Below are 14366 nucleotides of genomic sequence, written 5' to 3' on the forward strand. Positions count from 1 at the left end.
TCACAGGACCCAATTTAATAAAATGTACAGTGACCCCCAGCCAGGGCGGCAACTTTTTAAGTCTGAGCTCATTTATCTTAAGAACATCCCTCGGGTCTAGTTTTCATTAATCTCTTTTCTCAAATATGGCTTCCATGCTTACTAGACATGATGAAATATTATCCTACTTTGGGTCATTCCATTGTCTTTGATCACTTAAAATGGCAAAAATTGCCTTTAATATTATTTTGAACATGCTGGTCTGCACCGTAGTTTAGGCAGCAGAATTGTACCTGAAAATGGGGAAATGGTTTCCCCTAGAAATGCATCCTCATTTGTACAGCTCTGTAACATGTTTGTATGTCTCCCTAATTCAGTTCATAGTTTGTTGAGAGAAATTCTCATATGGAGGTATCAGATAAGAAAGACATCAATAATTTATGCTATTGGGGGTAACTCCATGAACAGAGTTGGAAAACATTGCTTTAAAAGTGTGAAACCTTAATATGCTGCACATGAATGTTTCAAAAACTCTGAACAATGCGACTGGTTTTCCGGGCCTCTGCCTTAAGCTCGCCAAATGTTTCGAAGAACTGCTCCATTTCCTGTTGCAGAGTGGCGTTCCGTCTATCAGCATCTACACGGGCTCGCTCCACATTTCTCATCTTGATCTCAGCCACACTGACCCAGCGCCGCTGCTTTTCCAGAGATGAATGCAGCCCTGCAACCTCCCCCTGAAGTACCTTGTTCCTCTGCTCCAGCCTGGAGACATGGATTGGATGGATTAAACATACTGTTAAGGTACACTTATTTATCAATCCAGTGTTTCTCAACCCTGATCACTGCACCAACACTGCACATTTTCAAATTCTTTCGAACTCTGATCAAACCCACCTGATCCCACTCGTCAGCTTGTAAGAGACTCAGACTTGGAAAATAAGGTTACATGATGTGTACTGTTGGTGTGCATTCAGGGTTCAGAAAAATTGCATTAATGCATGGGTAGCCAACCCCGCTACTGGAGAGCTACCACCCTGCACCATTCAGATCCAATACTGCTCCAACATTTATCTAATTGCTCACTTACCGAATTTAATTCAAAGGCTGAACTTGTTTTTGAGCTGTTTGACCATCACTATTATTCCATTACCATTAGACTGCTTTTTTCAACCCCTTGTATCATGTACTAAGACTACTGGTCTTACCTGTTGATTCTTGCCTCATACTCTGCCTTTTGCTTGGTCATCTGTTGACGAAGACCTGCAACAAGGCACTGCATTACGTGGGAAGCTGGAAAGACCAGGGGCTCTTGAGGATTATTTGGCGAAAAGACTTCACTGCTGCCAGTGCTTAAAGGTGCATCTGTAGGAGCAGAAGATGAGGCAGGGGAGTTAGGACGAAGTTGTTCCTCTCTAGAGTCCATTCTGAATGAGGGGAACTGTCCTGGAGAGACATTGCGAGGATTTGCAGTTCCGCCACTTCCACTGCCCCCATCCAAAGGCACAATCTCACAGGATGACCAAGAGCTGTTGCTCTCAACCACACTGGCAGTACTTTTGGCCTCCCTGTCTTCTATATATTGCTTCCCCTGCTCCTCAGTAACTATGTTGTCATAGACAGATAAAGTACCTTCCTGGGCTTCACTGCTGCCTCCACTTTCCTCTAATGCTTTCTCTGGTCCCCAGGTGGGTTCTTCCATGTCTGGCCAGCTTCTTGACTGCATAGATATTTGAACTCCAGCTTCCAGTTCTTTGCTCAAAGAAGAGCAGGCAGGTGGTGGGGTGGAGGGTGAAGGTACATGTGTTTTATGGAGAGATTCTTGTGCTGAGCTTTGCTGACTGTAGTTGTCATAAATCAGAGCAGAGCTGGTTGGTGAAGAGTTCTCTTGAAGTTGTTGCTCTGTCTCTGATAAATGGGTAATGTTTTTGTTATAAGGTCTTTGAAAAGACCCTCTCCTCTCTGTGTTTAGTGGTAGAGAGTGTTTATGTTGACAGGCAACAGTCTGATCTGGAAGGACCATGTGATTTTTGCTCAACAGAGGTTCTCTCAGGTGGGAAGGTGGTTCGTGCACCCATTCCACAAGGTTACTGTGTCTTATAGGGTGGGCGACCTGTAAAGATGTTTCAGTAATGTTGCAGTTCTCTCGGGAGAAGAGCAGGTTGTGCTCACGGATCAGTTCAGACATTAGATGTTGCACAACTGCTGCCCCTAGTAAATTGAGAGAAATGTGTAAGTTCACAGATTTGTGGCAAACAGCAACATATTACCTCACATGCATATGAGAGCTATCAAAATCATTTTTGAAATCTGAACTTTACCTGGATTCTCCACAGACTCTATTTATGGAGACCTATTTCTTACCTCCAATTATACTTTCTGGATCCTCAGCTTTAGGCCTTAGGATATTTGGCCCGAAAACTGTTGCTAAGTTCTGGATACTCATCTTATTGACACTGGAGTATGATTGGACATCATTTAAGAATCTGGAATAGAGATGTGTCATAGCCGTGTTATCTAATGTGTGCCATGTTCAATTTTTAAGACTAGAAACATCATTGCACATTAGGCTAAAGATCCAAATGCTAATATATATATATATATATATATATATATATATATATATATATATATATATATATATATATATATATACCAGGGTTGCCAACTCGCACGCATCTGGCGTGACAGCATCAAAAGCCAAATGCGTGAGAGTTGGCAACCCTGATATATATACAACCAACCCCCAAAACTTTGGATTAAAAAAATGGACTTCAATCTTACTGGCAGATGTATCTCAAGAGGTTGAAGTTCGCTACAGGTAGCTCATAAAGGAGCCTCCTCAAGTCTTGCAAACCCTGAAATACAGGATAAGATTACAAGAGAAAATATGTGTTGGTTCCTAAATGACCAGAATGTAATTGTATTAAATTTCTTGTTTAATTTTGTAAGATAAATGTACTCCTCTTTGAAGTGACTAATGGTTAACATGGTTGACTATACCTTTTCTCTGTCTGAGGGGATTCTTTTGCCACATACAAGAAACTCTTCATAGCGAGAAAATGGCACCAGAGGTTCAGGCAGCTCCCTGAGGTATAGCTTTAGCAAAGATGCTACTGTGTGAACATCTGTGCTGCTGGGAGAGCAAACATGTATTTACTACAGGAGTACATTCGAGAATTCACTCACACAAGTATTAGTGGCTAGTTTTACTAATTTTGTTAAATTATTTTATATTTAAATTATTTTATTTCATTTGTATTTATATATCACACATACAAACACTGGTATCATTATAAGGACAATGTTTGAAAATAATGTAATGTTTTTTTCTACTGTCAGAACTGTCCAAAGATTATTTTCTGTTCCCTTACCCTTACACTAAACCTACCCCATCACACAAAACTTCTGTATTTTTATTAGTATTACTATCCTTGTGGGGAAATTTGGTCCATATAATGTAGAGAATACCAGTACACACACACACACACACACTAAATCAGTCCCTCCTTCCTATATCTAATAAAATATATAGTACGTATATAGCACCGTTGGGAAAACTTTAGATTTGAAAATTCATTCCTTTCAATTTTAGGTGTTGAACTGAATTGAACATGTATGAAGTTTCCTAGTTATTTCCTACTTATTGCAGTTATATGAATTTCCTATACTTACTTAAAAGGGTCCTATTATGCTCTTTTACAAAGTCTTGATTTTGTTTTTTGGGGTGTACTAGAATAGGCTCTCATACTACTTTGTGGAAAAAAAAATATTTTTTACATATTTTACATTATTACAACACCTCTCTCCCCAGTCTGACATAAATGGCTTGAACAGTTCCTGTATCAAATGAAGGGCCGCCTTCTGAAATACGAAATGTGCTGTGATTGGTTAGCTGAAATGTCAGGCCCCTTAACATAGCAGCTTGCTAGCTTCATTGTAAATATTGCATCAATATCAAATCAATTTGAGCACGATTTAAACCCAGATGATTTAACCACTCTATGTTTGTCTGTCTTGAGATATAGCGTGAGTCCGACATAGTGATAACACTATGCCTTCTCTAGTGCAGCTCAACCAGGTCTCGTCCCATAAGTTAATATTTGTGATATCACAGAAAAGATGCGTTGTAGTCCGAACGAGTCATTCATTGTAGTTTTTGAAGAGTGATTTATGTTAAATAAAATATCTCTTTGAACTTTGTAACTTTGCTGATCATTTTTATGTTCAAACAGCAATATTACAGACTAGAGTTGAAAAAGCATAATAAGACCCCTGTAATTCAAATTCTGAATTCTGTATTAGGTTTAATACCTCAGTTACAATTCAGAAACTGAATTGGAATTTTGAAAACATTTTCAAGTAAATTCTGTATGATGAATTCTGAATGCTAATATTAGCATGTATAGTTTTCATATCACTGGGTTACCTTATGTTATGCAATTATGTATGGTGAAGAATTGCAAATATGTGCATTATGCTGATTTCGACTGCTCTGCTGTACGTCGTCTTCCATTAACGTCAATCTCTTACTTGTCAAAAGATGGTTTTTCCCCAGCATCAAAAGCTTCCTGTAGCTCTTTAACCAGCGTTGCCTGGCCGGGCTGCCTGAAGAGTCCCACCTCAGTGAGCCCATGCTCTCGGATGAAGTCAACACACTGCTCCACCACCAATGGAGCCATGTGATCCCCATACCTCCTCTCATACAGGACTGTCTCATCCAACCTTTGACCAAACACACCTGTGATACAGGTATAGAGCTGTCAGTGTCAGACCCCATTAAGCTCCTTAGTTACCTAATTCTGTTAACTACGATGTGCTGAAATAGTGAGAGCGCTTGCTACAAATGCAGTTATCCTCAAAAGCATAAAATGAAGACTGTTGAGTCCGCAGATATAGGACAGTTGCATAAAACAATAATAATGCTCTGCTAAAAAGCAGATTTAAGATTAATGCAAGATGCAGCTGCACTGCACCAAAATCTACCTCTGTGTGTGATGGTGTGCTCTTTTCCTGCCTAATATTTAATACTCACGTCTTCTGAAGCTCAGCACCCTTTTTATCTTCCTGTAAGCAGAGTGAGACAGATAGCTTCCAGTCCGCTGGATTGTCTGCTTGTTTTCAGGCATCTTCTCTTGTCTGTCTTTTCAATTTTGTCTTTATGGCTGTGTCTTCTTTCTTTTTTTAGGACACACTCAAATCCGCTATCCTGACCTCACCCTGGGATGTTTTCAGTCTTTGTAGCGATCCTGAAACTGGCATCGAACCAATGTCCTCACTGAACCTAAATCCCTTTAGCTCATGTTTTGCAAACTTGTTTGGTCTAGAACTGGATGTTCCTTTCTACTTTACTCTTCCTCCTCCCCCTCTCTCACTCTCCTGTCTGCAGGTAAGTTGATGAAGCTTAATGCACCGAAGCGAAGCTCTCTCTCTCTCTCCTGCTGATGTGTAACACTGACTCTTCAGCGCAGAAATCCGTGCTTATCAGATATATCAGCATTCCAAATCAGATGACAGTCCTCATTCTGAAAGAGGAGGCATTGTTCAAGTGCACACCTCTTATTTTAAGCACATTTCTATAAAAAATATTCCTTCAGTGTCAATTCTAAGAGTTCAAAAGTTGAAGGGCAGGAGCTTAGCAAAGCTAACAGTTCATCGAAAAATAAAGCGTTTGTTAATAAATTTGGTGCCCTTAGTCCTGGTAAAAGAGAAAGCAGATTACATTTGTTGCAATCCAACATGTGTCCCAAAGAAGAGTTATGGAAGCAACGTCTCCAAATTGTCCATCCAGAACTCAACCTCTTATAATGGTCCAGGGTTCTTCCTCTGGGAGTTCATTGATAAAGAGCTTTTCAGTTAAATGTGAAGAAGTCTGGATCAAAGTAGATGTTCCCTGTGACACCGTCTATTGAAGTGGTCTCAGTCCTATGCCATTGCTGAAGGTTGACCTCAAGAGAGACACGTCTGTTTTCGCCTCTGAGGGGAGGTTAAATTTGTCTGGACTTAATTGTCCAAAGTCTCCAGAGTCAGCACCTCTTCGGTTTACTGTCAAATTAAGTCATACTCCCTAACTGAATTTCAAAGACTGTTACACTTTCTGTCTCATTCACTGCTGTTGATTGTACAGTCAATTGTGTTTCTCCTGTACTCTTCCTTTGTCTGTTTTCTGTCTGCTTTTTTCCAAGCTCTTGCCTGTATCAAACTACTCCACTGCGGGGTTACTGGAGTGTGGCCAAGGTGGCGCCAACACCTTCTGTTTTCCCTATTTCTGTCCGCTCACCATGAATCATCAACACCACAAAAAAACCCAGATTGACTAAAAATAAAATGAGCTAGAACTTTCTGCTGGTTTCTTTCTGCTATATCTCCTTTTCATTCTCTCGGTCCCTGTGTACCTCACATGGCTTGCATCCAAGAATTTTCCATTGGACACAGCTGAACACACCCCTCAAAGCCTTTTTATACATTTGTGCCCAGTAACTTGGCCTCTGATGAGAATCCCAGTCTAAAACGGATCCTTAGACACTGGTCCAGTGTGAGTGCAGTGCATGTGAATGTGGCTGTGATATCTCTAGGGGCATCTCTCACCTTTTAGGAGCCCCAGAGCTGTGTAAGGTTATGTTGGAGAGGTAATGTAGGGAATTCATTGAGAATGTTAATCTCTCTCCTGCATGGGAAATAAGTAGCAAAATGGACTCTGCAGCTCAAGTTCTGCTTTCAGATCAGATTTGCATGTACAGGGATAAACTTTCACATTTGGACTCAAGACTTTACAGATTGTGTCTACTGGGTGTTTAGGTTATATTAGGTAAAACCATTGTTGTTCAATGCATTATAATGACGAATACTAGAATGAATTGGTGAATACTTCAATTCTGATTAATTTTGACATATGACAGTAATAATAAACATTTTGCTTGCATATGTGAGAAATTCTCTATATATTAATGCTATAAATCATACAATGAACCTTCTAACTTGGTAGATTAAAAAATATTAATTTTAAAAACTAACAACAGAGCACAAACTACAGTATGTCATCCAATTACTGTTTAACAGATATAATCAAAGCTTTTATCATAATCCTACATCATGTTTTTTCCAAAATCAAAGATTATATCTGTTAAATTTCTTACAGATGCAATCAACACAATCAAAACTGCTTTATGTATACCAGCTAAAGTAAAATTAAAATTGTAAAATTAAATTCGACACTAAACTGAAAAGTCTTTTTGAATGATTAAAAATGCCAGCTCATACTAGTTGTTTGTTCTATAATGGGCTTATTCTGTTTGCAGTGTAGGCTGTTTTGATTGACTAAAAAGAACCAGTTCAGAACCAGAGTCCTTTGTTTGTTTGAAACGGTCTGGTTGCGCTGTGTTATTGCATGAAACCAGTTAATATCACATTTACTCAAACTCAGATAAAATATGACTTCTTTTGCCATGGGGCTGTAGATTTAGCAGCAGGATTGTGCTGTGCTGCTACCGAAAAAGACCCTTTAACAGACTGCGATCATATGTTTCCACAGTTATGATCATAAATCTATTTTTTTTTTTTTTTGAAACATGGATTTTTATCCCCTTTTGCAATTGGAGCTAATGCACACTTCCAAAGATGGACACACAGCTGCCGCCCACAACCCCTCACTCTCTCATCCCAACATATGCTGCAAGTAATAGAGACTGAACCTCTTAAAAAGTTCCTTAGGTGGTGCTTGACACTCTAAAATGAACAATGGCTGAAAAACACTAGCCAATTCACTTTGCAATGTTTTTAGCAAAAATCATGTGGAACATTCTCAATGTTAGTTGTTTTGAATGATATCAGCTGAAGCGGCATGTGTTATTTGTCATTTTGTGAGATTTGCGACAGGGTAGACAAAGCGAAGTCTGTGAGGAGACCAGTCATTAGATGTGTAATGCATGGCCCATGATTTGGAAATGACTGGAATGTGTGGGTTGTTATGTCTATGACTAGAGCCCTAAAGACTGATAGGATCTGCTGTTTCATTCTATTCAGACAGTCAAGTCACCTTGAATGTTAAACTATCAAGTGTTTCATCATAAGAATGACTTGCACAGGCCTGGATTTTTCAGAGACCACAGAGTGTAGACACAAAATTAGTCCGATTTTCAGGTCCTAAACTAAAGTGTGTGAGTGTGTGTGTGTGTGTGTGTGTGTGTGTGTGTGTGTGTGTGTGTACACGCACCTGTAAAAGGAATCCAGATGCCTTTATTGAGGCTCTTCAGCCATTCCTCCCCCTGACCACAGCTGTTTGACAGGAAGCAATATGAGCCAGGACTAACCAGGACATCCCTGTTTCCCCCTAATGGAAAGACAGTGTTAGAATACATGGAAAAAGTTATATTACCCAAATAATACCCCATAATACCCAAAAGTAAGTTCATGTAGATCCCAAACAAATTTTGCAGCAAAATTTTCTTATTCCATAATTCCACACATCCCATGTGTACTAATAAATATGTTTTAACAAACACATTATTGACTATTATAGATCAAATGTAAGCAAAACAAAAGGACTGGTCACTTCACATATATATTTTTTTTCCTTCTTTAAAATCCAATACAAGGTTTTGAATGTTTCCCTTGGTTTTGTCAGCAACCAAACCAGACATGACAAATCCACACACTCATAATCTGCCACTTTTTTCCATCCTGTCACAGTATGATGTCAATATGGGTGCCAGGAAATTGGGGGTTTGAATTTACAATGTTTGTTTGAAGAAGTGGATTTTATGATTAAGCGTTTTTGATGATAAAAGTTGTATTTTTATACCACAATTCTTTGTCTTCAGAGTGCAGTAAGGCTAATGCTAAGTGCAGTGTATTGCTCTTTACTGTGTGAAAAATCTCTGTAGAACCTAAATGGTCGCTGTGTCCTTCAAGTCCATCAGTGAGTTAACTGGAAGACAGCCCAAGAAAAATCAGATCACTATTTCTTATCTTTAAGTACTGCAAGAGTTCAGCGGGGGAAAAGGAGAGCATTCATTTTCATAATTAAATTAAAAACTCTTGCCATTTTTTCCCCTTCTTGCATTTCTTAGAGACAATATTAATCACAAGATGGGTCTCGGTCACAATTAAAGTATGCCCCAGATTCCACTCACATTTGCCGGTAGAGTGCAGTAATTAATTCCAAAGGGGACACTATCTGTAACAAGACGAGAGCTGTAAAAATCCAGCTAAGTGGTTTATCAATACCGAGCACTTGTTGAGGCTGGCCTCAGCAATAATGATATTAAAAGGAGAGCATTGAAATGCCATGAAAGGGCAGTGACCGCCACAGTGGGGACCAAGTCCTCTGACAGTCATTGATAAGTAGGACTTGCCAAAAATGCTGGAGGGAAATCACTCAAAAATGTATTTATTTATTTTTTACTCTTGGTGTGTTTTACTCTTTCCCTCCATGGAACACAAAAAGAGATGTTTACAGCCTTGTCGTCATGTTTGCATGAATTAGAAAGATTTTTTTTTTTTTTTTATCCATGGTACAACGTAGAACGTTATCATTTATGACTCATCTAAGTTCCCTGTTGGAGGTGTTATTTGTAGCAATAACATTACTTGCAACAGGCAAAAAATATTAGCAGCAGAGCTGTTCCTCAGCCAGACTTCAGGTTTCCACATTCATGTTATTTATCCTCATTTTCAGATCTCTCTTTAAATTACGCTGATTTAGAGTCACTCTATTTCACCCTAGTCTTTTCAAACTCATTATTTTGAATGCCCCTCTTGGCCATTAAGCCATATCAGCAATGTACCTGTCACTTTTCGGCTTTAGTGTATACATAAGTGAAATCTCGGTCAACGCCGCATGGGGTCTGTCCTTCATGTTCTGCTTCCCTTCAAGCACTTGAAGTAATCGCTTGACCCAGAAACTCATGCAAACCATTCCTTTGAGGTTAAGTTGCTAGTTATGAGCACTGCTCTATTTGCATCGTTTATCTTAATTTTGATGATTGAACTCTGTATACTCTCTCTCTATTTATATAACATTTAATATAATCAAATGTATGCGAGTGTGTGAGTGTGTATATATATATATATATATATATATATATATATATATATATAATGTATACACACACACACACAAGTTTTCAGAAGTTCACACTGTCATAACAACTAACACACCTTTGGTTAGTAGCGCAGCACTCGCTCACCTTTCTGTGCAGCACTGTTGTACTTCCAGGACTTGAAGCAGGTGAGTCCCATCCCTGCAGGTGGAAGTCTCTTGAGATGCCTCAGCCGAGCTCTGATCCTCTATGGGTGTACATCACCATCATCATTGGCGCAGGGGCTCCTGCGGCTGCTAATCAGTGGAGGCTGACCAGGCTGGCGGCATCCCCGAGCGCAGGCTCCCCAGCAATGCCATGGCCTGGACAGAAGCCCCATCTGTCTCTCTATCCCTATCTCCCTCATCATCCATCTCATCCATAAAGCCCCAGCCCTATCCCATTGGCAACAGCTTTGGGGCGGGGGGAGATGGAAGGGCGGGGCGTGGACCCTCTGCAGTAGACTATTCCGGACACACATGCATATACACACACTGGCCTCAGCATCCCTCCACAAACTGTAATTAATTCAGTACAGTATGCCGTCTCAGACAGCCAGAACCAATTTCCCTAATGCATCCACCATACACAAACCCCCCTCCCCTGCAGACCAGCCCAGCATTTGGTTTAATGGCCATCGATGTGATTGGCCCTCACATGACACAATGACTCAAAGAGGTAATAAAGATGTGAGCGAGTGGCTGGTGCGTTAAACTTTTGAACCATCCTCCATTAGGCTACGGAGCCACCGTCTCTCTCATCCTCCCATTCCCATCTGCCTTCTCTCTGCTTCTTGCTCGCTTTCCTTCTCACTGCAAGTCAGATTTATGATTCCCAGCCTGGCCGGAACCCAGGCATATATTGATCTTGATGAAAGAAGCTCACTTCATTTGGCCAGAGGATTGGAACTTTTCAGTAGGCTTTACACATCCCATCAAGTGTAGAAGTAGCTGTCCTGATGTGACCACTGGTTTGTCATGAATTCTTAAGCATACAGAATACACAATACAGACCTCAGTGATGTACCTTTGGACATTTTCACACAATCATTTCTTCAGAATTATACTATTCGATAAGTTTGGCAAATATACATGTTTTGCAGGTGCTATTTGGTGTACGTTGATTGAAACATGGACCACTGGTAATGTCAGGGCTCTTGGTGGTGTTAGAATCTTTGGTCCACTGTAAAGGGTTGCAGTGATGATGTATTTTTGAAGACCAACCCAGAGGTTAGCATCACCCTGCTTGCCTCGATAAAAAGAGCCAGTATTTTCCAGTGAATTTTGGCACAGACCCTGTGAATTCAGCCCTCTGGTTTCTACGCTCTGACCCCTGCCGCACAGTGGCTGGCCTTTTCCAATTATCACTAAGAGCTTTCTTCTCCTCTTGTGTCAATAGCTCCATATACATTTTTGTGCTGAGCAAAGGCTCTTCTGGAAATGAAAGTTGTCCGACACACAAGATACACACTAGCACTCTTTTACATGCATACACACAATCCGTCTCAAGACAGGTTCATGTTTTCACTGTAATTGAAATTGAGGGCTTTAGGAAACTTAAAGTGTGAGAGGGGCAGCCCTAGTTTTTAATCTACATAGAAGCTTTTGCTTTGCATCAGTGATCTCTCATGTGATACAAACATAAATCAATCACTTTTCCTGACCCTGCCAACAAAACAACCTGAAACTTTGCTAAATCTGTTCACACCAAGTTATTATAACAATTGATCTATTTAAATTTTGCATGTAATGTATAAAACGTATATTCCTTGTTCCAGTTTATAGTATTTCCATTCAAAACTGCCCTCTACAGTCTGAAAAATAAAATGACACCTGAGAGCTGAATAGGCAACTCTCTAACACAACTTCGTTAATGTTTTCATAAGGGTTCAGCTCCGTCCCTGAAAAAAACCTGCCTGTAGCCTTAGTAATCCTGAAGACATTGATGAGCTTGTTCAGGTGTGTTTGATTAGGGTTGAAGCTGAACTCTGCAGGACTGAAACATATATATTTCATTTATATTTTTATGATTTGTGCCTTCTATGTTTAAGAGAACAAAAAATAGCTTGCCTCATCTTACCTATCATGCAATTATTACAGGGACAATCCTTCTCGAGCACCTTGGGGTAATAATTCAGGCCGGCTGAGGTTTAAAACTGTATAATGCAGGGAAATACTGGAGTTGACACACTGTTTTCCTGATGAATGCTGTTCAGTTGCTTTGACGCAATGTATTTTGTTTAAAGCGCTATATAAATAAAGGTGACTTGACTTGAGTAAAACGTCAACTAAGATTTTTGATTCATTGTTCAGTCAAGGTTGAGTGTGAATGGGGAAGGTGAACGTTAATGATTAAATGATTCCCTAAGGACATGACAAGGTGATGTCATCTAACAGTACAAAAGAGGGCCTTTTTACCGAAGGAGACAGGGATTTTAATTTTAGATGAGTCTTCATTAGTTCATGTCCTAATGAAAGGAGCACTATGTTAAAACACTGACTTTACGTGATAGAGAGTGTTGTTTGGTACTTCTGGAGGTTTTATTACCATCCCATACAGATTTAGTATTCCATAGGGACTAATCAGAGAAAGAGTTGTTGTGACCTGTGGCTGGGAAATCACTTAAGTTCATAAATCGGGCACAAAGTAAGCAATCTATGGATGGTGACAAGGGATAAAGACATGCTGTAAGTATTCTCAGCAGAATCAGTGATGTTAAGACTCAGGGCTCACTACAAAAAGATTTTCGCAGTAACACTTCTTAATAACTTTGATAAAAAAAAAATAAAAAAAAACCCTGATCATATAATTAGGAAATGCCATGACAATCTTTAAAGATATGTCATTTGACCCCCTGCAGTTTCTTCATGGACCCCTAGAGGTCTACAGACTCCTGTTTGAAAGCCCAAATTTTGAGAGGATAGTTCATGCAAAACTTTTAATTCTGTCATTACTGACTCCAAAACTGTAAAACCTTTGTTTATATTCAAAAGACAAATTAAGATATTTTTGATTAAATGTTCACGTTCAAGGCCCAGAAAGATAGTAAGGACATTGTTTAAATAGTCCATGGACATCAGTGGTTCAACAGTAATGTTATGAAGCTACAAGAATATTTTTTGTGCACAAAGAAAATAAAATACTTATTTTCTACCGTTTCTTCTCTTTTATTAAACTAAGTTTGACCCACTGATTTTAATGATTTCCTTACTACTTTCCTGGAATGTGGTAGTTACATTGCTGTCTGTTCTAGGTAAGAAATCTCTCAGATTTCATCAAAAATATCTTAATTTGTGTTACAAAGATGAGCAAAGGTCTTACAGGTTTCAAGTCTCAAATTCAAAGTCGTCATATGTCCCCTTTCAAACTGTCAAGTGAAAAATAACAATATAATTGTAAAAAGAACTGATTTTGATTGTGCCCTTTCGTTGGTGAATACAAACTAATTATTAAGATGTAGTCTATTATTAACAGGTCTAAGAATGAAAAGTTGAATTTGCAGTCTTTTATGCATATAAATGTAAATATGTACTATTTTACAGAGGAAGCAACATGACGAAGTTGACACAGAGACGCAGGCGCGCTGGAAGCTGTTTCATGCGGGGGGGGGGGGGGGGGGGGTTGCTGTGGGCTGGGTAGGAAAATATGTGACGTCATTATGTTGCAACTGACATGAGATTTCTCTACTAGCTTTCTCCCCTGGCCTGATTGTTACTGTTTTATACACAAAAGTTGTACTTGATGTACTTGTATTGAAATACATTTTTTTTTTGATGTTTAATAAAAATAAAAAAATAAAAAAATAAAAAAATAATTAAATAATTTAAAATAATAATAATAATAAAATCTCTGTACTGTATAGGCTATGTGTTGTAGCCATTAAAGAAAACATATTTGGTTTCATATTTGTTTAAATATTATAGGCTAATGTGATTTTTTTGTATTTATTTAATCAATGTTTATTACGAAAGTGAGCATGCAGCATGAGAAAGATATGATACATCATGCGCAATAGCCTATGAGACATGGAGTGGGTAAGACATGATTTTGACATGATTCAGCCACTGCAGCACCCCCCTTCCCGCGCCATTGCAGAGACGTCTGAATTTTTAAATTGAATGTTTGGTTAAAATGGACAATAATACACTTAAAATAGAAATGTCGGGCTGATGTGTTCTTGGACTGCTTCATATAACAGTTAACAATATATTTTATCCTGTTGCATATAAGTATGTCTACTGCTGTTAAATAATAATAATAATAATAAACAACATTTATGTGGTCAAAAATAATCTACATTACATTATGACA

General features: G+C 39.0%; 1 protein-coding gene across 2 annotated transcripts; it reads right to left on the minus strand.

Moving 5' to 3' along the window:
- Positions 1–67: 67 nt before the first annotated feature.
- On the minus strand, positions 68–10659 carry LOC113064005 (rho GTPase-activating protein 24-like). Of its 2 annotated transcripts, XM_026234488.1 has the most exons (8): positions 10164–10659; positions 8189–8305; positions 4510–4717; positions 2980–3112; positions 2761–2834; positions 2341–2462; positions 1185–2187; positions 68–741 (listed from the first exon to the last, which is right to left on the minus strand). In XM_026234488.1, the coding sequence occupies exons 1-8, from the start codon at positions 10213–10215 to the stop codon at positions 504–506; spliced, it is 1947 nt and encodes a 648-aa protein (XP_026090273.1). In that variant the 5' UTR covers positions 10216–10659; the 3' UTR covers positions 68–503. The 2 variants fall into 2 exon arrangements, with proteins under 2 accessions (XP_026090273.1, XP_026090274.1); XM_026234489.1 differs by lacking the exons at positions 8189–8305; positions 10164–10659 and adding an exon at positions 5012–6454.
- Between the last annotated feature and the right edge of the window lie 3707 nt (positions 10660–14366).

Source organism: Carassius auratus, chromosome 46, assembly GCF_003368295.1.
Source record: "Carassius auratus strain Wakin chromosome 46, ASM336829v1, whole genome shotgun sequence".
NCBI classification, from domain to species: Eukaryota; Metazoa; Chordata; class Actinopteri; order Cypriniformes; family Cyprinidae; genus Carassius; species Carassius auratus.